Source organism: Rutilus rutilus (genome assembly GCF_951802725.1).
Source record: "Rutilus rutilus genome assembly, chromosome: 11".
In the NCBI taxonomy this organism is placed as follows: Eukaryota; Metazoa; Chordata; class Actinopteri; order Cypriniformes; family Leuciscidae; genus Rutilus; species Rutilus rutilus.
Window position 1 is genome coordinate 4,942,714 of NC_140216.1, and position 27,074 is coordinate 4,969,787.

At 36.9% G+C, this 27,074-nt stretch overlaps 1 protein-coding gene across 2 annotated transcripts in view; it reads left to right on the forward strand.

Moving 5' to 3' along the window:
* Positions 1-27,074, forward strand: part of calcr (calcitonin receptor) — a 52,019-nt gene that overhangs the window by 2,873 nt on the left and 22,072 nt on the right. Inside the window, exons 2-4 of one of the 2 annotated variants that reach the window (XM_084422603.1) lie at positions 20,820-20,885; positions 24,863-25,025; positions 25,985-26,092. In XM_084422603.1, the coding sequence (XP_084278729.1) occupies positions 20,841-20,885; positions 24,863-25,025; positions 25,985-26,092 (316 nt within the window). In that variant the 5' untranslated portion in view covers positions 20,820-20,840. Of the gene's footprint in view, positions 1-20,663; positions 20,886-24,862; positions 25,026-25,984; positions 26,093-27,074 lie in introns of those variants that run through there. The other variant, XM_084422602.1, reaches the window with a different exon arrangement.

Below are 27,074 nucleotides of genomic sequence, written 5' to 3' on the forward strand. Positions count from 1 at the left end.
ATTTTATTTTACATTGTAATAACATTAACAATATAAAAAAAAAAACTTTTGAACTGTACTGTACATTTGAAGTAAGGATCTACGCTGATCAGTGTCTCTTGTGTTTGTCTTTCTCACAATACATTATAAATATTCATGAGTAATGTCACATGCCCTATTTATCATGATTAAGTTCATTTAATGGAAGGCATTTTTTTCCCGCTCAGATATTAATTATCATGCTTGTTTAAACTGAATTGATTTGAGTATTTTTAAATGAAGCATATCACATGAACTGTATCGCACTCGTTTTCATAAGCACTTGGGTGTGAGCGAGGAACGTTCTTTTCTTTTGAGCGTGAGAATTTAAGTATCTCAGAAGCAGGTCCTCACAGATTAATCACAGGAAGAGAAATCAAAATGGAACAAAATGGTTTCTAAATTAAGCCTCACAATATGTTAACACGATTTTTTTTTTGCTGCCATTTACCCATTTTTGTTCACTCTCATCTTCACCAATGTTATGTGCTAAATTCGGTTAACGCAGTCTTGCTTCATTTTCGTTCTGGTGGTCTTCACTGCCTGTTCTCATTTGCAGCCTATTTGGTTTTCTCTATTTTCCTGAGTGTCTCTCTGTTCACGGGAGGCTGGCCAACAGGCAAGCAGAGGTTGACAGCAGGCAATGCATGGTTGGTTTGGAGCTCTCTCTCTTTCTTTCTCCTTTTCTCCTTGTAATGGGAGTGTTTGGCATCACATGGTTCTGTCTGCTCAATTCACTGCCTTTCCGTCAGTGGCGTTTCGTGATTGCTTTGCTAAAGTTATAGAATACGCAGAACAATCTTAATTGCTTTCCTGAGAAGGTCACAGGTTTGTAAGATTCACTGTCACCGTTGCTGAGGTTTAGACATCATGCAGTATCAAGTTCTTGCCGTGCTACTGTATATTAAACTGTATATTTTTGATTTTATTCAAATACAATAGACATTACGATTTGGTAATGGCACTAATGCGACATGCCTCTTAAAGGGATAGTTCACCCAAAAATGATCATTTACTTACCCTCATGTATGACTTTCTTTATTCTGTGGAACAAAAAAGAAGATAATGTTGAAAAATGTCTCTGTGCTTTTTTGTCCATGCATTAAAAGTCAATGTGGTGTTTTGAAAGCCACTGACACAGTTCAAACGTTCAACTTCTTTTGTGCTCTGCATATCTATAGTCATGCAGGTTAGGATTGACATGAGAGTAAGTAGCTAAATGATGACAGAATTTTCATTCTTGGGTGAAATATCTTTTTATTCTATATGGTTTCAAGTAATCTTCATCATGTTGGACACTAATGGAACAAGAAACATTTTTGATGGTGCTTGACTGCAGTCAAATACTTAGTAATGTTTTCTCATATGGTCATGCTTAGATGGGACCGAATATGGGACAAGAACCGGCTGCGGTCTCAGCGGAGGCACTGTCAGGCTGCCATATGTGTTGTGTAATGGACTCTATAAAGCTTTTATGTAAGGTTGAATTGATTTGCAATGACTGACAGTCATGGCAGGCAAAGGAATGCGCTTGTTTGAGAAAATGAGCAACCACTGATCATATGATCAACTGTTTGTAATTCTCATTAATGGTTATAAATAACCAATATACAAAAAAACATTTTTTGGTTAATTAATAAAAATGCAGCCGAAATCATAACACTTATTAGAAGTTGTGTAGGTGAAAAGCTCTTTACTTAAAATACATAAAATGTTATGTGTGTAGGAACATGCTTTTCCAATACATCTTCTCCCTCTCTATCACATATTTACTTGTTTTAAGCTTATTTGTTTTAAGTTATTTATTTTTAAATGACAGCCTTTTTCTATGGATGCTCGTTTCCATCACTGAATTAAAAAAAAAAGATACTGTAACTGCGACTTTTTATTTCACAATTCTGACTTTTTCTCACAATTGTAACTGTATTTCTAAGAAGAAATGTAAACTGTGGGAAAAGACAGAATTGTAAGATAAAAAGTCGCAATTACCTTTTGAATTTTATTTTTTTTATTAATTCTGTGGCCGAAATAAGCTTCCATCCATATTTATATTGAGTTACATTTGTGTCAGCCCAGCGGTGTCTTATTTGTACCTCTCCCAAGTAAATATTTCTTTGTTTGTTCGTCATTATCTCTTCCAAATAGTGCTGAACTACCTATATTTCCACAATTCTGTTTATATAAATTGCAACATATATTAATTCCAGGATTGTGTTTAGTGAGGCTGACAGCGCCAGATGCTTTTCACTGCATACACAAGTATTTTAAAACTGTGAATCAAACATTTCCAAGCGTCATTTTCAATGCCAAGTCACCGACTCAAGACAGAGGAAGTCTTTTCATGTGATGATCAAAACTTTTCCTGGCTTCTCAATTCTCAGTGTGGAAAAAGAGAGTATAGTGTATTTATAGTGTCTGAACAGGAATTTTAGTCTTTACATAATATGCACAGACTATTATCAGAATATCATAAAATTGACTGATGAAGACATATTTAATCAATTTAAAGGGGTGGTTGATTATGATTTCACTTTTCTAACTTTAGTTAGTGTGTAATGCTGCTGTTTGAGCATAAACAACATCTGCAAAGTTCAAAGCAAAGGGAGATATTTACTTTTAAAGAAATTGCTTTTTAAGGACTACAACAAACGGCTGTTAGGGACTACACGAGCTTCCTCCCGGGTTAGTGACATCACTAACCCTAACATTTGCATAAACCCCGCCCCCAGGAATGCGATTCATAGATTATCATGACAGAATATGCTAATCAATGACTAGAAGATAACTACACATCAGCTACATAAATTCATCAACTAAACATTCATTGGATTCTACATGTTGTCACTTCTTCTTGAGTCTCTCCATCATTGTTTGACTCCAGTTTGAATATAAAAGGCTAAAAGTTTTTGAAATTTTCAGTGCATGTCCGTGTGAGTGCAAGCTCTTGAAGCTCCGCCCTCTGTGCCGGGAGCAGCAGCTCATTTGCATTTAAAGGGACAGACACAAAAACGATGTGTTTTTGCTCGCCCTCAAAAAGTGACAATTTTAACATGCTATATAAAAATATCTGTGGAGTATTTTAAGCTAAAACTTCACATACACACTCTGGGGACATCAAAGACTTATTTTACATCTTGTGAAAAGGGCATTATACCACCCTTTTAAACAAAACAGGACACAATAGTCATAAGCCTATTCTTTGCATTTGAGATTGACAGGAATTAGCTCAAAATACCTTCAGATGTTTGAGCAAAAATGTATCCCCCCCCCCCCCCCCTATTCACACACTCATTTATTAAAAATGGGGCAATTCATATTTTTTTGTTATTGGTTTAAAACGCTTCCTCCGTTGCTTTGCTGCCAGTTGTGACTCTCTGGAGGACCAGCAGCACATTTTCTCAGCAGGCACAGACAGACACAGCTGTGCAGGCTTTATTTTTAACCTCATAGTTGGCTGTTGATAAAGACTAAAAATTATTTATATAATTCATGTGGTGAAAACATTGTATGTTGTATGTTAAAAATGCACATTAACCGGATCGACTGAATTAAGACATAACATACTTACATAATTTATATACAGCATGTAATTATATTCTATTCAATTTATATGTTCTTGAATTAGGGTGAAAAGTTAATTAAATCAAGGAGTGCATGAATTAAATATATATACACACACACACACACACACACACACACACACACACATATATATATATATATATATACAAAAAATACAAATAAAATAATGAATACCAACAGTAAACATTTTTTTCTAGAAACAAAACTTTGTACTGTATGTGACTGTGAGAAAGGAGAAACATTTCGTTGTAGGACCAAATCCATGAAATAAGCTAACATATAAATTAGATTTCTTTGGGTTGATCATGTTATTGATAGAAGATGTTAGCACTGTCAAGCAAAACCCTGATATGTCAGCTGTCACTCACCTTTTGGAGCATAGATCTAAACTTAAATGGTTGTAATTCATAAATGTTGTAATTCAATCCAATACACTCAAACCACCTTCAGAGGTAGTCAAAAACGCATGTGATCCCATCATAATGGTAATGTGGCGAGTCACCTGTCAATCAACCACTGCGCTGAAACGTGCTTTAAGTGTGTACCTTTAAACTGAACAATTTAAAGGCTTGTACAGAAACACGCACAACACTTATTCACATGATGAATTGTAGTCCATTCAAAAAGTGCACCTGTCTCGCCTGACCACTTGTGATCGTCTCACGGAAGACTGACGTTAATAACTGGTATTAACAGGGTCACTGTTGCGTAACTACTGCTAAATGAGGGATGATGTGTTTTATCGCTTGACCAGAAGAACATTAGGGCCTTTTTGGGTGTGCACATTTCAAATACACCTGTCTCTGCAAATCGATACAATTGATTTATCTTTGATTCCCCTAATATATGCAAAAGTATTGTTGACTGCAGTGACGGACAGCAACATTTTTGGGCCCAATTGGCAACCCATTTTTTGGCTGCCCCTTCCATCTATCTCATCCATTTGTGAGGAGGTTCACGTACTGCACGTGGACGAACGCCATGCATTTGTTTTATCTGATCAGTAAAAACACAGTGACTAAGTATAAATAAATACCCCTATGATGGAAAAATCCCAAATTGCATTGCAGGCTTTGATTGAATGTCTGATAAAAAAAAGAAAAAAAAAGAAGCTTTGCTTGTAAACTGATTTACACGAGCCAGCAAAGCAGTGGAATAATGCACATTCAGTTTCCTATAGATTCCTGCCAACAGTCCTATTTTTTCCCATTCATATCTGATAGACAAACCCCTAGAAATTAGCATATGAAGTGGCGTTTTGTAGCTACAGTATGTGCTTTTTCTCCATGACATTTAATGGAAAGTCACAAACAAGATTAGAGCTGCGTTAGACTTGATTTGTGTGGTAATTGTACATTGCGTAGATTTAAACCCACAGGAGGTGTACAGTATGGAGTATGGCTTCTAAATACTATGTGAAGCTATTATTGTTCATATCACTGCATGAACGATTTTCCATGCTTGGAAAATAAGGAGAAAAACAGAGCAAATTTGGAGTCATTAAGCATTACTTTGTGTTTGATTTATCTGCCTCCATTGACTGCCTGTGATGTGCCTTGTCTGTCTGCTCCCAGAAAGCTATTTTGCTGGTCGTGCCCCATTATCTGATTTATAGAGTTAATGTTTGTTCCATTAACCAAACCGTATCCATTGCCAATTTAACTTTTTCAATGCCTCTGTACAGATTTAGTGTTGGGATTACCATGGGTTTTTCATACCTGTGTTCACAAAGAGGGTCTTTTCTTTTCCAACAGTGTTTGTAAAGCCCCACCGCGTCGAACCAATTTATATCGCCATTACTGTTGAGCACATCCGTATTACTTATATTCCATATTTCTATATATCTTGCAGTCAGTTTAATCACCTGGAGCAAGCAGAGTCCCCGCTGTTTCCAAAGCTATTAAAGAAAACATGTTTGACCTTCTCAGTAATAAAGTTATAGCTTGTCTTTCCTCCACGGTTTGTCTAATTGTGATGTAAAATCAGGAAAAATGTGTTAAAAACTACTCAAGGCGTCACTCAAAATCCTGAAAATCCTGTTATTCTGCATTCCGCCTACGTCTGGAAAACAAAAAACAGTTCATTTTTCTTGACAGCTGAAATGTAAAATTCTAGCAACCTGAATGAAAATGATTGAATGAATACTCAGAAACAGAAAAAGACGACGTGCCAGATAAAGCGCGGCATCTGTCTTTCCTCCTGCTGTTAAAACCATCTTGTGCATATCTATGAAATAGAAGTCATTTTTATCAGATGGAAGAAGCCAGTTAAGGTCAGTGAAAATGTCAAAACTGTCAGAGATGTGAGACTGCTTCACACAGATAATCAAAGTTTAATTCTCATTTGTTTGCATTGCGCTCGCCCACAGTGAACCACAGCCTCAGAGAGAGAAATGTTACTTAATATTTGACAGTCTGCCAGATTGAAATATAAATGGGTCAACTTCATTTTCAAAGAGACTCAAATATTCCTGATTACAATTATCAAATGTGAACTCAAGTCAGCAATAAATGAGTGCAGGTGAACCGTTGTCCTGGTTCAGATATGACGACAGGTTCAGAAAAAGGAGCTCATCATTGCAAAAATTTTCCAATCTCACATCCCTGAATTAAAATGTATAATATTCCCATTGGTTGGGCGTATTTCGGTTCATTAGGTCACGTGAATCATTAATCATTCATTTACACAAATACTTTTCACTTTAAAGAAATTCAACACAAATGTATAATTTGTAATAAATATATATATTATTGAAATATATATATATATTTATATATATTATATAATATAAATATATCATTACATTTTGCTAATTAAGCCTATTTGACTAATGTGTGTAATATGTGTATAATAAAAAAAAATTCCAACTGATTGGACACACTGCAAAAATGGTTTTCTTAGTATTTTTTTTTTTTCTTCTTGTTTTTCAGTGCAAATATCTATGGAAGCTTGTTTCCGCCACTGAATAATAAATAAATAATAATAATTGTGACTTTTTATCTCACAATTCGGACTTTTTTTCTCACAATTGCGATATATCAAGTCAGAATTGTGACTTTTTTTTTCTCAGAATTGCGAGATATGAAGTCAGAATTGTGAGATATAAAGTCGCAATTCTGATAAATAAAGTCGCAGTTGGGAGATATAAAGTCAGAATTGCATGATATAAAGTCGCAATTGCGTGTTATAAAGTCAGAATTGTGAGATATAAAGTCAGAATTGTGACTTTATAACACGCAATTGCGACTTTATTTCTTTCTATAAAGGGTCTTTTTTTCCCTTAGAATTGGACTTTATATCTCACAATTCTGAGAAAAGATGTCAGAATTGCGAGATATAAACTCACAATTATGTGTTATAAAGTCAGAATTGCGAGAAAAAAAGTCAGAATTCTGACTTTATAACACGCAATTGCGACTTTATTTCACGCAATTCGGACTTTATATCTCTCAATTCTGAGAAATAAAGTTTCAGACTTTTTTTTTTTTTTTTTTTTTTTTACCTCAGAATAGTTCATATCTCACAATTCTGACTTTATAACCAGAGCCGGACAGTAACAGAGTACATTTACTTGAGTACAGTACTTAAGTACAATTTTTAGGGATCTGTACTTTACTCGAGTATCATTTTTGGGGAGTACTCATGACTTTACTCAAGTAAATTTGAGAGGCAAATATTGTACTCTTTACTCCACTACATTTCTATCCATAACTGTGAGTACCCGAAAAAAATAAAAATCTCGGAAACCCTCTATTTGTTGTTTCCCTCTCAAATGTGATTGGATTGTGCAGGCGCCACTGATTGGGACAGCCTATCAGCAATCACCTTCAGCTTTCCGCCAAAGTCAACTCCATGGTCAGATTTAGATAAGAGACGAAACAATGGATGAAGACGCAGCAGGTCCATCCCGGGAATGTGCCAACCCATGGCCCCACCTCGCCAGACTATTTCAATTTTCTGAACAAGTTAATGATAGTTTTCGCTTCAAGTGTTTGCTGTGTTTACCAATGTAAGCACTGTGGCAGTAGTAATGCAATATTTAGAAAATGTACTCTTGTACTCTTGATACTCAAGTACTTTTAAAAACAAGTACTTCAGTACTTTTACTTAAGTAGACATCTGACTGTAGTACTTTTACTTGTACTTGAGTAAAATTTAGCAAGGGGTATCTGTACTTTTACTCAAGTAATGAAGCTGTGTACTCTGTCCGCCTCTGTTTATAACACGCAATTGCGACTTTATATCGTGCAATTCTGACTTTATATCTCGCAATTGCGACTTTATTTCTCAGAATTGCGACTTTATATCTCGCAATTGCGACTTTATTTCCCAGAATTGCGACTTTATAACACGCAATTCTGACTTTATATCTCGCAATTGCGACTTTATTTCTCAGAATTGCGACTTTATATCTCGCAATTGCGACTTTATTTCTCAGAATTGCGACTTTATATCTCGCAATTGCGACTTTATTTCTCAGAATTGCGACTTTATATCTCGCAATTGCGACTTTATTCCCCAGAATTGCGACTTTATAACACGCAATTCTGACTTTATATCTCGCAATTGCGACTTTATTTCTCACAATTCTGACTTCATATCTCGCAATTGTGAGAAAAAAAGTCAGAATTGTGAGATAAAAAGTCGCAATTATTATTATTTATTTATTATTCATTGGTGGAAACAAGCATCCATAAATATCTAAATATTCGTAAAAATCAGGAAATAAATAATAGGCTACTGTCTTTGTGGCATTTCCTGTTTTTTTTTTCTTTTTTACTCTCCTCATCAACAGCGATCATAATGGAGCGCTATTAAATATGAAGCCAAAGACCGCAGACTTTAAAGACATGTCTCGACACCCTGCGTTCTTTTTCATTTTGTTCACGGTTTTAAAAGCACAAGTGCGTTCGTTAATTTTTCTCACTGCAGTTTTTAAGCCCTCGTTATCTGTTCCGGCCTGTAGGTGAGCTGTCAGTCTGCAGGTTTCAATAAACCGTTATTAATTCAAACAGCTGATAAGGTAATAATAAAGATGTTCAGCGAAATTGATAACATGTGCTTAACTCTTTCCCCACCATTGACGGAAATTTCCGGCTTTCTGTGTTTTCACTGTTATGCAGTAGGGGGCGCTATTACGCATCTTCTAAAAGAGTACTGAATCTCCTGATCAAAACACATGTGAAGAAGATGCAGAAACAATCGATATCATATGTACTCATATGCATACAGTTACAGTATGTAAAATAAAGCGATCATCAACATTAGACAGCATATAAATTAAAACTGCCTAATATTTCTTAATGAAATGTCGACCCAGAATGAGCTACAGGACTGTGAATCTTTGGGGGTGTGGTCTCTATCTACTCCATCTATGTTTTGATCATTGTTCTGCATCTGATCTTGATGTAGTCTTTGACAAAAACACGTTTTTCTCAGTTTTTTGCTCAAAATGTTGCTTTTTTTAAATGAAACTTACCCACATTCAAGTGTTGAACTTGAATACAACAGAAGAGGGACTGTTCTTTCTTTTTATATATTGCATGTTCAGATATTCATACAACAAAATATTCTGGGGGCCATTTTGTGAAAATTGTCAAAAACGCTGGTGGTGGCTGGCAACTTTTTTTTTAAAACCGCTGGACGCTAAAACCCGTCCCCTCCCCCTCCCTTCCGTGCTTTTCCGATGTTAATTCGGGACTTTGTGCGTTCCTTCACCATTTTCCATCTTCTTTGCTATTTGTTCATCGGAACATCGTCTCTTTGGTCGTGTTTCGCCCATATTAAAATTCAAGAGAACATAATTCTAACGTTAGTCGTTGCCGTTGTCTAGGATATCTCTCCTCTAGCTAACTTCTTCTCTCTCCTCCACTCCCCACATCCCCCTTCATGTGCACGCGCACTAACCCCCCAACCCCCACCCCCACATCATTCTTGTCGGTTATTGGCTGGAACACTGTTTGTTATGTTTCGTGGTCCAGGTTGGGCCAATTTTTTATTTTTTTTGCCGTTTGTGAAGCCTGGGCTGTCTACAGAGACCGCGTTTTTTGACAGTGTGTTCAGGGGACAGACAGCTAGCGGATAGTGAGGAGATGTTTGCTGTATATGACAAAATATGTTTCAGCCTAAAAAACGTGTGACATCGCTTAGAGCAGTGGTTCCCAAACCTGTCCTGTTGGACCACCAACACTGCACGTTTTCTTTTTCTCCCTAGTCAAACACACCTGATTCAACTCATCAGCTCATTATCACATGGGTTAATGAGCTGATGAGTTGAATCAGGTGTGTTTGACTAGGGAGAAAAAGAAAACGTGCAGTGTTGGTGGTCCTCCAGGACAGGTTTGGGAACCACTGGCTTAGAGCACCTTTAATGCAGATTGTAGATGATGTTTGCATTATGTACATGCTTCAACAATAATAAATCTTAATAAATACTGTGAAATTAGTCATTTCATCCCATAAGGATGTGAATATAGTGTAATTATGATTACTGAGTATAACATTCTCAATTTCTAATAACAAAAACTTTGATGTGACCTTTACGATGTTCTCCGCTTCTACAGTGAGTTATTTGTGGAAGTTCATCATGGGGATGAAGTGAGATAATCACATTCAGAATCACACTGCAAACGCAGGACTAATTGCCCTTATTTAAACTGTGACTGCTTCTTCTTGCTTTGCTTCTTTTTTAAGCTATGAGATTGGAAATGTTCTTCTGAGAAAGTCTGCCTCTGCAGGAAATACTGCTCTAAGAAACTTAAGTCCTACTTTATGTTCCCCCAGAGTTTAAAGGCATTTATGGTACCAGAGGCAAGCCCAGTCCCATGTTTTCTAAGGGAGAGGAAAATGCATGAGCTCACAGTATGCCATCTCAGATAAAAGTGCCTTGAAATTTAGCCTGACTCTGCAAAATTGCTCTGTGCCTGCTCTTATTTTCTCCCCTTGACAGCCTGGCATTTGTGTGGCCTAGTAACAGCTCCATAGCCGTATCTGTTCTGTGTGCTGATGCTGTGAACAGAGGGGTCAGAGCGACTGAGATAAAAATCAAGGGCTCTCTGAGAAGGTCAGATGGCATGAATTGAAGAGGAGGATGTTGCACCTTCCCATTTTGTTAGAGATAAAGTGTAGAACTCTTACTGTAAGTGTGCTGGCGTATCACTGGTTTATTGACTGAACAAACTAAACACTCTCTAGAAACATCGGTCATACTGCAAGGTTATCACTTAATTTGGTCCAGCCAATTGACTTTAACCTGATATCAGTGCATTGAGGAGGTCAAGATGATCTGTTTGGGGCATATTGTGTCTGGCCTGGGCCTGTGGGAGCCCTTTTTGTATTGAATTAAGTGTATTGAATTATTAATAATCATCATTTATTGAATTATTAATAAGATTAATGATTGCATTCATGATTATTTATTTGTATGATATTATTATTCCTAACATAACATAATTATTCAACCTTTAATCATCTTTAATCATTTTTAATTTACGATTGTTCATACACTTAAATTACTCTTATTATTTGCCTGATTGCCTTTGTAGTGAAGAATCAAGTTTAACGTGCAGGTATGCAGGCAAGGAAAGCTTTTCATTTTTTTCTTTTAAATAAGCATATCATCTGAGTATTTGAAGTGCAAATTTTGGAATTGTCAGTGTGAACGCACTAATTGCACTATTTATACTATAAAATGGCATAGAATAGTGCATACAGTAAGTGCGCAAATTGGAAAGCACCTAAATACTTGTATCTGCCCTGAATAAATCAGTTTTGTGAAGCGAATTGGTGTAAATGATTCAATGAGTCCCTCACAAAGATAGTCAATTGTTTAAGTCTTGTGAACGAATCGGTTAAGTGAATGATTCACTGACTCCCTTGTAAATCTAGTCACTTGTTGTCCCCTACTGGCATAATGATGTAACTTTAGATGTGTAAATGTACCTGTATTGACTGTTAGAGAACTCATTTATAGACTTAAATGAATATAGTATATCTTTCTCATTCTTGATCCTCAGTTAGATTCCGACAGGCAGACCTTTTATGTAAAAAAACTGAAGACAGTTTTATAATTGAATCCTGTATCACATTCTTTACACTCTTTGCTGTGAAAAACAATGTACAAATCCAATTTGCAGTTGTGAATGATGGAGAGACGTGTGGCCTAGATAGATGGAGGCTACAGAGACTCAGTTTAAAACTCCTCTTTAAACTCTGTCTGACTCTCCGAAGGCCATAAAGATTAGAGATCCATCATCAGCGTAGTGGCAGTGCTTTGTTCCGTATGTCCCTCATAAAGCAGACGGGACACTGGGACCATAAAAAAGGGGCCATTTTGCTTTCAAGAGCTGACAAGCCATGCGGTCTCCCTCCCCTATCCATTTCCTTTTATTCTCCTTTAGCTTTGCTGCCAGCCGTCTTCCCGCACCTGGCCGGTGTCTGTGAACCATGCTGTTGGGTTTGTGTCAAGAACAGCTGGAGCACATGTGGCACTTGGCTGGCTCCAATCTCGATGGCCAAGATGGATTAAGTGCTAACTTACCTCGTCACAACAGAGGGCTCGATTTGGAGAAGATATATATATATATACAGCCATGAATCAGGAGGTGCTAGCTGAGCCTGGGAAGAGGTGCATGGCTTCCCTTCAGTGAAATCACACAGCTGCAGTTTTTAAGGTTAAATTGTGTGAAGAACATGGCAGAGTCTGTCTGATGATGGAGTTTGCAGCAGAATAATCACAAATCAATATACACATATAACTGAAGGTGTCATTCCTGCCAGGTAAAGAGGTATATTGTGCAGCACGTGGATGGAATATAAAGGTCCATTGCGGCATTTTCTTAACGGTCTTTTATCCCGAGGGGAGGCTGAGGAAAAGGTCTTAAGAGACTTTCCCGTCTCATATGATGTTTATTTGTGTGTTATCACATGCCATTGAGTTGTATCTCTTTGACAGGGTGTGAATTGCCTGCAAATGCTGGGTAGAGAGTGACGACAGTAGTTTTATTCTCAAATGACTGTTTGATCTGTACAGAGTATTGAATTTAATAAATAAAATAAATAGGTGAATGCATTACGTATTCTATATAGTTCCATATAGAACCTTAATTCTTTCCCTGCCAGCGTTTTAAAAAAAGTCGCCAGCCACCGCCAGAGTTTTTGACCATTTTCACAAAAAATGAATGGCCCCAGAATATTTTGTTGTATGAATATCTGAACATGCAATATATCAAAAGAAAGAACAGAGCCTCTGCTTTTAAAAAACTTTGTATTCTAGCTTCATGCATTCTTTTTTATTTATCAACACTTGAATGTGGGTAAGTTTCATAAAAAAGCAACATTTTGAGCAAAAAGCTGAGAAAATCATGTTTTTGTCAAAGACTACATCCAGATGGGATTCAGAACAATGGTCAAAACATGGATGGAGTAGATAGAGTCCATCAACACCCCTAATGCTTGCACAGTCCTATAGCTCGTCCTGGGACGACATTTCATTCAGTAACATTAGGCTGTTTTGATTTATATGCTGTTTAATGTTGATGATCGCGTTATTTTGTGTATGATTACATATTACATCTCAGATTAACAAATTATCATACGATGACGTTTTTGTTGTTCATGCAGGAATGAATTTTTGCATTAAAAAAAGCAACTCGAAATGTGTTAACACAGGGGCTTAAACTGTGAAACTCATGGTGCAAGGTGCTAAAAAAGCACCATCCTTTTGCATGGGTACATAAACCAACAATTCAAAATGACTGTCATGGAATACAGTTGACAGTTGTAGAATTATTACAATTGGAATTTCATTTCATTTGGAGCGCGGACAGATTTCACCATTGTATACAATATACTGTACACAAACTCATTGCACATCAAGACATAAAATTAATACAGATCTCTGAACAATGCAAGTCTGGATTTTCAATAAACATCAAACAACGTCCTTTTCCTCAAAGGGTAATATGTGTAATTGAGCTGAATTGAAGAGGTAAACCACAACTCCATAAAAGTGATGGCATTTAAGAACCATTTTTGGTTTCCCAAGAACCTTTCAGTGAACTATGGAAGCTTGTTTCCGCCGCCACTGAATAAAAAATAAAAAAGGTAAATGTGATTTTCTTGCAATTGCGAGTTTACATCTTACAACTTTTTTCTCAGATTTGCGTGATATCAACTTGCAATTCTGAGTTTTTTCCCATCACAATTCTGACTTCTTTTCTCAGAATTGTGAGTTTATATCATAAACTCGCAATTCTGGAAAAAAGTCCGAATTTTGAGTTAAGTCGCAACAGTGACGCAATTCTAAGAAAAAAGTCAGAATTAAGTAGCCTGGCTAACGTCAGACCACTTTCTCAATTTGAGACGTGGTCTGGATACTACATTTTCTCGTATTTGAGGCGTGGTTTACGAATGCCCAGAGCCGTTTATTGGGCGATTTTGTAAATCCGCACCCGACCCGTTTTCCAACAGCAGCACTAATAAAAATCTGCACGACCCGCTTAAAATAGAACCGACCCGTACCCGAAATAAAATCAGTTTAGACTATCACATTATAGACACTTACAAAAATGTTTATTGCCAGGTCATACAGAAGTTATTACACGACAATTAACACAAGGACAACTTCAGCCGAAGCTGTCAAAAGGCCGATACATGAAGAACATGGCTAACGTTACCACACAAATCGAACAGACGCGGCTACACCACTATATGCCACGCAATTTCGTCTAGCCTACATCTGACAATTTTGGGTTCAAACACGCCCTGCCCACCACACATACTAACAGTGTTAAATATGAAAAATACCGTTCGATAGAACGGCTTTGTTACCAGTTATCTGCGTGCTTCCTCAGGGATGAAGTTCCACATTTGCGGCTATCCAACACGAAAATGTTTGCAGCAAAACTTTTAACAATATTTTCTTCAGATAACTCCAAATTTCTCCCACACACTGGACTTGATTTTTGATGACGTATTGTCGACAACTTTACAATCTCCACTAGCTATTCTTTTCTTCAACTCCTCAGCATCCATCTCGACGACTGCAAGCAGATCGCGCGCGCGGTTATGATGAATTTTTAAAAGTGGAAGTAGCCTAGGTAACGTTATAGATCCTGGGAGGGGTGGCGCGTCGGCACAAATAAACTGATGTGGATTTTAAATTATTTTATCAACTTGAAATACAGGCATATTTTTGTAGATGTGTTTGCTTGCTAAACTAAATTTGCATATATTTTTACGTCTGTCATTTTGGATCAATAGATAAACAAACTGCTTCGGTGTGTCGCATATACTTCGTCATCGTCTTGCTGCTCCCTCCCCGTTCTGTGATTGGTTCCCTATTTCAGGGGAAAAATTAGCCCATGGTAGCCAGACTACCTTGCAGCGTGAATAAAATCGCGCTGCTCAAGGCAGTATGGGGAAACCCAGGCTAAGAATTAAGAGATAAAAAGTTGCAATTAGGTTTTTTTTTTTTTTTTTCTGTGGCAGAAACGAGCATCCATAGTGAACAGTTCTAAAAAATAACCTTTTTTTTCTTAGTGTGAAGAACATTTAACAAATCTAAATAATCTTTTTTTAACTATGAAGAACCTTTTGTGGTGTTCTACATGGATCAGGTCCTCTTCATTCTTCAAGGTTCAACCATCAATGCCAAAGAAGCGTTATTTTTAGGAGATACCTGTATGTGCCTACACTTGATTCGCATTACTGTTCGCTGTACACGCAGCACTGAGAGCCTAATCTGGGAAGAGCAGAGAACACGCCAGTTCCACAGCATTTTAAGTGCTCTCTGAATTATGGATATCCCTCTGAGTGCAGTTTCCTGTCCTCTTGTTTGATATCACTCCTGTCCATTTTGCTGCTATATAAATATGACACCTATTAAAGCCAGCTAATGGCTTATTGCTGTTCAGGGGGATCTCGCTCAGTGACAGAATTAGCCGGGTTAATGATTCAGAATGTTGTGCTTCTCATGTACCAAAACACCCTAGATTCCCTCACCCGCTTGTGCTTCAGCTGTACTTCAGATGGTTAGATATTTTTCAGTTTTTTGACGTGATGCATTGTACAAGGTCAGATTTTGAGAGTACAAATGATGCTCTCAGGAAAGCTCAATATTACAGTGAGTAAAATGGCTGGTCTAATGGCAGATGGAAGAAACAGTCCTCCGTTTGCATGCCCTGGCGTCATGACAGCATTTCACAATAGCACTACACGTTCATACCCATGTGCTTTGGCGAGACTGAGGTGCTCTGTCACAGTTGACTGTAATGGCTCACAATTCATTTATGCCTTATTTTGTAAATGGGAGAGGATATTGATGTGGACCACACTTGTCTTCCCCCCCAAATCTATATAGTTTATAGAGAGATACATCTTTTTGTGTGAACAATCCCATGGGAGGGCATAGAGAAGTTGAAAGAAGCTTTGTTCTGATGGGAGTTTTCTTTTTTTCCTTTTTTTTTTGGACGATTTTTGTCATTCCACATTTAGGATGAGAAACTCTGAGCACAGAGCAGTACAATGAAAGAGAAAAGTAAAGTCAGACGAAGTGGTGTGGTTTAGTTATCCTGGTAGATACAGTGCATCATTTGTATATATGCAGTCAGCTGCAAAATAAAATTTAATAAAGAAGATTTAATAATTAACATTGAATAAAACACCCAATGGGCCCCCTGAAACCTCCTCAGCGTACAAGAATTAAGTTAAATACATGAAAATTTAACACTGCAATTTTGTCCGAGTTACAATCTCTACCAACTTGGTGGTCTCAAGGTATCCTTAAATGATACTTTCCCTAAAGACATTTTTACAAACAATACATTCATCCTGTTAAAAGTAGGATAAATTATTTATGCCCTTAATTTAATTTAACCAGTCCATAACACAGCGGTGAGTAATGCACAAACAAGCACTACTCACATTTCCTTAAGAAAGTGTAATTTTTTTTATTAACATGCCCCTATTATGCTATTTTAAAGGTTCCAGGTTTTGTTTTGGAAGTCTCCTATAAAAGGTTCACGTGCATCCAAGGTCAAAAAACACTTTAATTTTCATATAAAATACATTGCAGCTTTACCTCATTTCTCAAAGTGCCTCAAATAGGTCAATAAAGAATTCAGTCTCTCTAAACCCCTCCTTTCTGAGAGCCTACTCTACTCTGATTGGTCAGATGTTCCTACGGTCTACTGCTTAAAGTGCATGTCTGAAGAGAAATGCTCATTAGCATATCTGAAGTTCAGCTCCGGAGGCTTCCTCAGCGCTTGCACACAGTGATATGAACAGTAACGATGGCGTCGGTTTTACTGTATCAATCTTATCCTTTGGAAGTGCATATAAATGGATTTGCATTCGCAGCGCTGAAAACAGCATCATCTTGAGATGTCGACAACACAAACCAAACTCTTCCAGGCCTCAGCTACAACTACAGGGTTTGAGGGCGGGTCAAAGTAGATGTCGTTCACTGTCAGCGTCATTATGCAAATTAGTTACACATCTATGTAGGTTTGTGACTAGGAAGTAAGACTGGAATTACTGACTCATTTCAGGCAGTTCAGAATCAGTTCTTTCTTTTGGGAGACAATAACTCCATTTATCGTGCACTTTGATCTTTAAAACTCTGCCGACCTTTTACATTCACAACCAGTGAACTACATGAAAGGTAATGTCCAAAAAAGGCATAATAGGGGCACTTTAAAATCTGTATATTTTAATATAGTGTGATATATTGTTTGAAATGAATAATTTTGGTTCAGTTTTAGAGTATTTGGCAATATCTCTTAAGGTTTGTATGAAGCAACCTTGAACTTGAGAAAGGCGTTTTATAAATAAAATATAATTTTTGTTGAAAAAAGAAATTGCATGAGCATCATGGGACCTGAAACAGTTTAGTGGTCATTAAAGAGATTTCAAAGCTGAAAGCTTCAATAAGAATGAAGTATTTCAGAGATTATGTTAAATAATTGGTTATTATATATATATCAGTCCTCACTAAGCCATTTTATGGAGCTTTAAGGAAGTTGTCACAGAGGATTTGGGTTTTGTGGTCACTAAAGGATTAAAAGTAATTTTCCCAAACAAACCTTATTAATATTTCTGAAAGCTGTTAAGGGAAGAAAGCATCCTTCATTCTAAAAAAGCTTTCATAAAAAATGTCTGTCTTCATTAATAATTCTTTTTTTTTTATTCCAGAAATAACGTTTTAGTCTTCAGTCTTGCTTACTTAGAAAAGCTTTAATTCATCCTCACAGAGGAACATCTTGGCTAATGACCAGAACTTATATGGAGTTCATCCATTCTCCTTTTTCTCCATTCTCTATTTCTATCTTGGCTAAGTTCCATCCTAAGACCTCCTGCTATCTGGGAAACAATGACTAGAGAGCAAAGCGAGCCAGATTTGTCCCTCTTCATCCTGTGCAACTGACCACAGCCCGAACATGGCCGTGTGCTCATATCTAAAAATGGCTAGATGGCTATTCAGTGTTCATAATGAATTTTCAAGGTGTTTTGTCACATCAGAATAGGGCTTAACACAGAACGTTCCCTTAATGTTATTTTTTGGTTATTTTCTTGGGAACCAAATACTTACGTTAGGGGAACGTTCTTTTTTGGTTTTATTTTTATGTAACAATAAAATAACGTTCCCAGAACGTTGCTGGGTGGTTACCATAAAAAATAACGTTCTGGGAACCATAAACTAACATTCTGAGAATGTTCTGGGTACCAAAAACTAACGTTATGGGAACCAAAAATTGTTAGCTGGGATAGTTTCTTTTTTAAGGAAAGAAAATTAAATAATGTGCAATTACTGGGTTTGGATGACACTCAAAGCAGAATACATCTTCATATCTGTAAATTGACACCGGAAGGAAACATATATATGCAACAGTGACTTTACTTGTCTCCCTCATTTAAAAAATGCATATTGACATTTTTTGGTGTAGAATTTACTTTTAAACAATTTTAACTAAGAATTAAATTTCACATATAATTACAACGAACCGGCAAGTAACACATTGAGTTAAACATTGAGACATTTTAATGTTGACAAAACTGAAATAGTATTTTCTTGTAATGTGCTCCAATGATCTGGTTTATTTACTTTAATTTCCTTAGAAAAATTGCATGGGTGCATAGGAAATAGCTTCAGTGATAACTGAATTTCATCATACGAAGAGAACACAAATGACTTTTGTTAAACGTTCCGTCTGGGTTTGGTATATAAATAAATAATCTGTAAACAATGTCTTACCCCGTTTACTGAGAAATGCATGGTCCGCTAGGGACTTGTGGGCTGTGTGTGTGAGTGTGTGTGCGACCCAAATGCCCCCACGAGGATGGTAAAACCATAAATTGCCAACATGGATGTTAGGGTTAGTGTTAGTGCCTACACAGAAAACACACACACGCTTGTAATGTCTGAATAAAAATGCAGAAAAGTCATTAGATCAGTATAAAAACCACAGAACACAATAAAAAGTCCCAAGCGAGACAGAAAAACAATGTGTGTGTGAGAACATGATGCTAACAACAGTTCCAATTTTCTCTTTTTTTTTTTTTTTTAATGACACAGAACAAAATGAAACCATTTACATGTTAATGCATTAAATAACAATGAGCAATGCATTTGTCGCAGTATTTATTAATATCTGTTAATGTTAGATAATACAAATACAACTATTAATTTTTAGTTCATGTTAGCTTAGGTTCATTAAATAACATTAACAGTAATTTTGATTTTAACAATAGCATTAACTAAGATTAATAAATGCTTTAGAATTATTTTTCGAGTTTGTGTTAACTAATGCAGTTAACTCATTTTAACTAATTGAACCTTAAATTGATCCCTAAAGGGATAATTCAGCCAAAAATGAAAATTTTGTCATCTCTTACTCCCCCTAAAGTTGTTCCAAACCTGTATGAACAACTCGAGGGTGAGTAAATGATGGATTTTCAACGGTAGTTTCATATGTTCATGTGTTAACTTTGACAGAACCTAACTGCATGCTGCTTTGTAAAGGCTAAATATGGCAACTTTTCTTCCACCTGAAGGGATGCATGACTGCATTTTAAAGGCATTGGACTGCATGCCCCAACAATCGGTTGCATAAGGAGTTGAATTGATTCAGGCTGTTCTTATTTGTTCTTAAAATAATGGTCTGTTTTTGTTTGGAATCCTCCAGCTCGGAAAGAAAACCAGAGTAATATTTCAGCTAAATATCTTCTCTGAACGTTATATGTGTCGTGACAGAACATAGTAAGAGGCCTGAGGCGGTACATACAGTAATAACCACATCCTAATAATTCAGCACTCAAACCCCATAGTCTGTGGAAAACTGGCTGCTGATAAGAGGTATTGTCAACACCGTTGAGTGGATCCAGAGGTTCAGTTGCTATTCCTGGTATCTTTCTGTCTGTCTATCAGAGAAATACCCCCACTGTGATCTAAAGAGAGGTGTTGAGAGCAAACATTCTGAACCCCAGTTACACAGGAGACAAACTGGCTCTCAGCAGCTCTTTCTCACCCCCCTCTCTGCTTTACTGCCATTGCATTTTCTGTTGATAAAGTGCTGATAGAGTAGAGAATACAGTAGTTGAACTTGTTAGCATGTTGTTGGTCCGTTGGCAGAGATGGTTTGACCTACTACATATAAAAATGTTACATGGCACTGAGGGCTAATGAAAGCAGATTTGACATGAGTCTTGATATATCATACTCAGGGACCAAAATTTACACTTGCCAAGAGCCAAATGAGACAATAAATTGACTTTGGCAAGTAAATAAAATTGAATTACTCAGCAATGGCTGGTAATGTTACAAGGAACTGCAACTCAATATATGACTGTGTAAATTATAGTTTACCCTGAGTAATGCATGTGACACGAGTGATTCAAATCAAGGATATAGGAAGTGTCTACTAAATCAGTCATATAGGATCTGTCTACTAAAATGGAAAATTTACCATTAGAAGTTGATCTAGAATGCCTAGTAGATTTTTTCAATCCAGAACTGCATGTGACATCTAATATTCCCAGCATTGGATCATCCAAATGAGGAACAAATGGAATTATTTTTTATGTTTTTTCTTCCTTTTCTCTAGTCAAACTCAAATCATAGATGTATGTATGGATGCATGAATGGAATTGTTTTTGTCAACTTCGAGTTCTCAATGTGTTGCATTCTCAGACAGTTTTTTTTTATGTTTTTGTGTTTACAGATAAAGCCAGGATTTGAGAACATGGGTTGGCAAGAGACCCTATGGCTTTTGACATCATTTATCTTGGTGAGTGGACCATAACATCGCATTCATTGTTTGTTCAATGTAATGCATTTGTGAAATTAGCCTAAAATACATTATTGTATTTAGAATTCGACATTTTACCCATTTGAACTTGCAATTGCTAAAACGTGCACCTTTTCCTGGCCACTCAATTTTAGTGTTTTTTTTTTTGTTGTAAACTTTCATTGGATGATTCTTTCCTGATTACCCCACCCTCACTATCCACTAGAAAAAAAAGAAAAAAAAAAACATTACTCACTAATTGCTCCAGTTTGGTAATTACAAGCGGAGGTGACCTGAAAACCCGCAGAACTCTTGAGGCATGAAATGGTGGCTCCACCAATGCTGGTATCAGAGCAGCTGGCTCCGTGTCAGAATGATGAAATGGGAGCATATGAGGCCCTCTGCGTGTAGTACATTAGCACTATAGTATCACCGCAACTCACAAACAAGCCAATAGCCTACTTTGCTAATTGTATGTGCACATTAATATAATAATAAGTCCTCTCTGTTTATTTTTGACTTTGAAGTAGCTTTCCCATGACTGTGAATAAATCTAACTTAGTGGAAAAGTAATGAGCTTGCAGAATAGCATGTAACATTATGCAAGTATAATGGGAAATGGCATTTAATTAAAGCTAGACTGAACAGCAAAAACTGAGAGCAAGAGTGTGGATTGGTATTAAAGGGCACCTATTATGCCCCTAATATTGGTCTTGGGTGTCCCCAGATTGTATTTGTGAAGTTTCAGCACAAAATACCCCCCACAGTTAATTTATTATAACCATTTGAAAATGTCATTTTTGGGGCCTTTTTTAAAAAGAGCTGTTTTGGTGTGTACCACCTTAAATGTAAATGAGCTGCATATCCCCGCCCTGCTTTTGGATGAGGGCGTAACTTAAAAAAAATAATTTGCATACCTATGGCAATAAACAGTCGGTAGAAGCAGAATGGCTGAGAGTGAGAGACCCGCTGTTCTGTATGGAATCGGAACCGGAATCAGACCCAGATGATGAAGAGACTCCGGCAGAAGAAACACGAATGAGAATGGACCAGGACGTCTCGGAATGGTTATTTGATACATTTATGTACTTATAGAGTTTTAATCGCGTCCCCTTTGCAATTATGGATGTGCAACACACACACACAAACTGTGATAACGTTCGCGCAATTTTTTGAAACTACACACACACAAATACTGTGATAACGTTTGGCCTTTGTATAAACATAGCAATTTTGATGTCTTGTCTTTACCGAAAACATACACAGTTTTTAATACAATATCTTTAAAAAATATATTTATAAACGTGTGGTTACACACTATACAAACAAGGTTTAAATTATATACACAGACATCCTACGACGACGACAATAAATAGCTTTAGATTAATTTTGATAAATAAATTTGTTGACTATTTGCTCAAAAATCATAAAACACACTTACTTCTTCTGGAGGTGACGTTGGATCGCGAACAGTATAGGCAACGATCCACACTTGAGGATTAACTTTGAAGCAAGACCTGCTTTGAATTGACCCTCGTTCACAAAACAGTCAGTCAGAAAATGATTCGCGCAAACATAAATGTATTTAGGAATTTTGTGGCGCCTTTCCTTCATAAATAAAATTCATCCACTGCGTTTTCAGTGGCTCTGATGTCGGAAGTAAGTGAAGACTACTATGTCCATTCTTACATCCCACAACAGAACACCTACATTTCTTAGGAGACATTACCGGCTGTCGTTGAAACACAGAGGGGCGGGGTCTATGCAAAAACCACAGTGTCAATCAAACCACGTCGGCGGGGCTTGTGCAGTTCTACGTCACATTGCATAGAATCTTAGAACAGCTCATTCTGAGACAGTGCTTATGATTTATTGAGATTGTAAAAAAACACTGGGTGGATTTTTATCATTCTAGGGTGGTTTTGCTCACACACTGCCAACACACATTTATGTTCAAACACCATGTAAAAGTGAATTTTGCATAATAGGTGCCCTTTAATAAGTGTAAAAAAATTGGTCTAAAATGACTATACTTTTTTTCCTGTAGGACTTTAAAGATAAAATTATAGTTTTTGAAACATGATTTTATTCGTTCTTGACATCCACTTCCCATTGAAGGACAAATGGTTTTCCTGACTGACTTGGGTGGTGGCCTGGTGGTCGTATGTATGACGTCATTTACTTCAAAGTTTGGAGTGACATCATATGTACGGCTGCTAAACTGCTACATGGGACATCAGAAAGCTCACAGATGAATTCGGTGTTGTAAATGCGTTATTGCGTGCAGGTAAGACAGACGCACAGCACTAAAAAAGCTGCCAAAGGCTTTTCTCAGTTTGTTTAATGGCAGTAATGAGAAGGTGGGTTTGAGAGGTTCTGCCAAAGTAAAGATCTCTGCACAAAAACATCAAAGTTTCAGTCGTAAATGAATGTAGAGTTCATTACTGTGAGGTGTCTAAAAGGGGAAAAAAGGTAAAGTACTTTTGAATTGTCTCTTTGACTTCCCATTGAATATAAGATGACTCATACTGGTGACACAATGGTTAGAGATGCGCTTTGAATTTTGATATCAAGCCTGTCTTTGTGGGTAAAGCTTTATCCCTATAGCTCTTCTAGAAAGGCATCCGTACGTCTGTGAAGGATTTCTTATCTTTTTACAATACTGATATGAGCGGAGGAATGTTTCTGTTGGTTCTTTTGTGTAAAATCATACCTTTTCAAATGTCAAGTGCCCATGTGATGTCCTCAGAACTGAGTAGGTGTGCATTTGAGGTCGCAGGGGGAAAAATAGAGGTGTTTATGGTGTTGTGTGCCATTCGGAAATGAACACAGAATGACTTTTAAATCCCAGTCTAATTCCTGACTTTGAATTGAGGCAGAAAACAGTGCAGAATTGTAAGGAAGAAGAAAACGGAATAACATTTAAAGAAACGCATATAACTGGATAGATTCACAGTAGTGGCCAAAACAAGTGACGTCTGGAGGGTATATTTGTTTTTTATGACCCTACAAGTTTGATTAATCCATCAAAATACGAGGAAAAATATTATATTTATATATTATATTTCAAATATGAGGGAAGAACGTTTAGTGATTTATCTGACAAAATTATTTGCCAAAAAAGAGGCAGACTACAGCTACAGGATTAATTTTATTATGCAATAAAAAAATCCATTAAAAAAAAGCTCACAGGAAAAAGCATACACTGACTACAACATAATAATTTATTAATATTTTGTTGGTTCTCTCTTGTTTTTGCATGTGTTCATCATTTCTTTGTATGACGGCCTGGCCAAAAATTGTCACACAATTTTGGCATGTTTCATTGGGTTATCACAAATAAAACAATTGACTCCAAAGACAACTATGCAAAATCTTTAACAAATATTTTTTAAATATTTGGAATAAAGTGAAAATGTCAATTTTCCTAGTCCGGACATCACTTTTGGCCACTATTGTATATTATACATTTTAGTATAAATTACTCATAAACATATTAGATAATAGTCAGTGTTGGAAATGTTAGTTCTAGTAATTTGTATTTAATTTATATATAATTCCTTCAAATTAAATTAATTAACTTATTTTATGCACCAGTGTTGAAGAACACGTAATTTCCCAAGATACCTCAAATTATGTTGTCAATATTTATTTCATAAAGCTATTTGAAATCGATGTGTTTTTGCTGTAATTTATTTTGATTTGATTTTTTTTATCAAATTGTTTTCTGCAAATCAGGGAATAAATGGGCAAAATGTATCTATATTTAGTGAAAAAATTTAGTTCATGTTTTGTTCCAAACCTTACGTGTGACTGTGTGAATATATTTGAATTTGAGACATGTCATTCTCATTTAAATTCCAATTTAACATCCCCAATTCGATTTAAATTCCACCTCGTGAATTAAATGAGAGCCAGATCTTTAAATACTGAATTTTCAACCTTGCTGCTGTGGTCAAGTTCATCTCTCTTTGCAGAATGTAACAAAGGCTGGAACAACAGAGACAAAAACAGACCCCAGCGCTGACTTATCCCTTACTCCTGTCTTGATGGCAGTGGAGGGAGAGAGACTGATCATGACTCAGTCTCAGTACAAATGTCTGGAGCTTCTGAGCCGAGATGGATCCCATAATAAAACGGGTAGGTTTCTTTTCAGTTCATTTTCATTTGAATAACAGACAATGGTGCTCTTCATCTTTTCATAGCCTTGTTAAATTCCAAGACTGTTAGTGGAGCACTTTATGGCTGAAAGCTATCACAAAAGTGATCAGGGAAACAATAAAGGTTCTTCTCGAAAGGTGATGTGTGATTAAAATACTTTCTCCTATCCCAGTTTAAAGATGACCTATTATGCTTAAGCATAAAAAAAAATCTGTAAAGCACAAAGTCACTCCAAAATGAGTTATTGTCTATATCAGTGTCACTGTTTCTGAACTCCCTGAAACGTCTCCATTGTAGTCTTGAGTTTTCTTCTGGGAACGAACACGTCACAATATTCCTCATTTGAACAATTCCCGCACAAGGCATACACAAAAAAGGTGGCGAGGCCTGGTTGAGTTAGTCAGTAGTGTGTTGTTGCCATTCCCCGGATCTAACGCTGTAATGGTAAGGGGCGGGACATTTCCGAAACACGCTTGAAGCGGTTGACCAATCACATTACACTGGTCCAGCTGACCAATCAGAGCACACTGAGCTTTTCGGACACTTCATAAAATCAGGAACTAAACAGAGCGTTACTGACAGACTGAGAAGAGAGGAGCTGCAACAATGTGAAAATAATGTGTTTTCACTGTTTTTTCATGTTAGTTCACAGTGCATTAACTAATGTTAACAAATCCAAAACAAGTGTTACCCTAGTTATCCTTCAAAATGATATGCAGAGCGGCAGGTGCTACACACATCCAGAAACAGCACACGGTTTGGCCATTTCATCAGCTTAGTTTTAATAAATGTTTTGTTTCCTTTTACTGAGGACATTTTGAGTTCAGAAAGTTACTGTATGTTTTTATTGTACAATAAACTCTTGGATCTCAAAAGATCAAGGAACATTTGAGTCCTCATGAAACGACCCCTTTAAAATGTCTATTTAACTTTTATAGGGTCGTTTTGCAGCAGATTCTGGGATGGCTTGCTCTGTTGGGATGAAACCCCAGCTGGAACCTTTGCCTCACAGAACTGCCCAGATTACCCCAGCTTTGACCCCTTAGGTAAGACTCACGATCACATCTGATTGTCAGTCCGGACCGAAACGCTCCAGAAACTGCAAATCATCGAGATTCTGCAGCACGCATGACATCTGTTACATGTCTCTGGTCTGACTATTATGAAACACAAGATGTTGCTCCAAAGAAATTATTCCAAAGCACGAGCGCAGGCTACTGGGATGATAAGTGAAGCCCTATAATGAAAAGGTCTCAGACTGTCTGGAAACATTCAGCTTTTATTTAGAAGTGCAAAAATAATTTATTAGCTGATGGGTGGTGTTGTTCTAAAGGGGACAAAGATTTTTGCTACAGGACAAAATAAGCTTTTCCATATGGAACATCTGTGAGAAGTTCTTAAATATCAGTGAAATGAAGCTGCTGAGGTAAGGATATAACAGCAGACAATCTCTGTTCACTGATAGACATCTCTCTGCTTGAGAATCAGCTCACTGTGTTTGTTATAAGACACTGATTGATTGATTCCCGAGGCCGAGGGCTGGAGTCAATCACTGGAACAACTTAGTGTGTACTCACACTAGCGCGGTTGCCTTGTACCGATCGTGATTGCCCCCCCTCCCCACTCCCTCTCTGGCCTGCGCTCACATTGCACTTAAAGTGATAGTTCACCCAAAAATGAAAATTCTGTCATTAGTCACGTCGTGTCGTTCCAAACCCGTAAGACTTTCGTTCATCTCCGGAACACAAATGAAGATCTTTTTGATGAAATCGGAGAGATTTCTGTCCCTCCATTGACGGCTACGCAACTACCACTTTGACGCTTCAAAAAGTTCATAAAGAGATCGTAAAACTAATCCATATGAATTGAGTGGTTTAGTCCAAATTTTCCGGAGAGACTCGATCGCTTTATATGATGAACAAATTGAATTTAGGCTTTTATTCGCATATAAACATTGATCAGCGAACAAAAACAGAAACTCAACCGAACCTGCGTGATGTGAGAGAACAAACTTCATTGGTTCTTGCT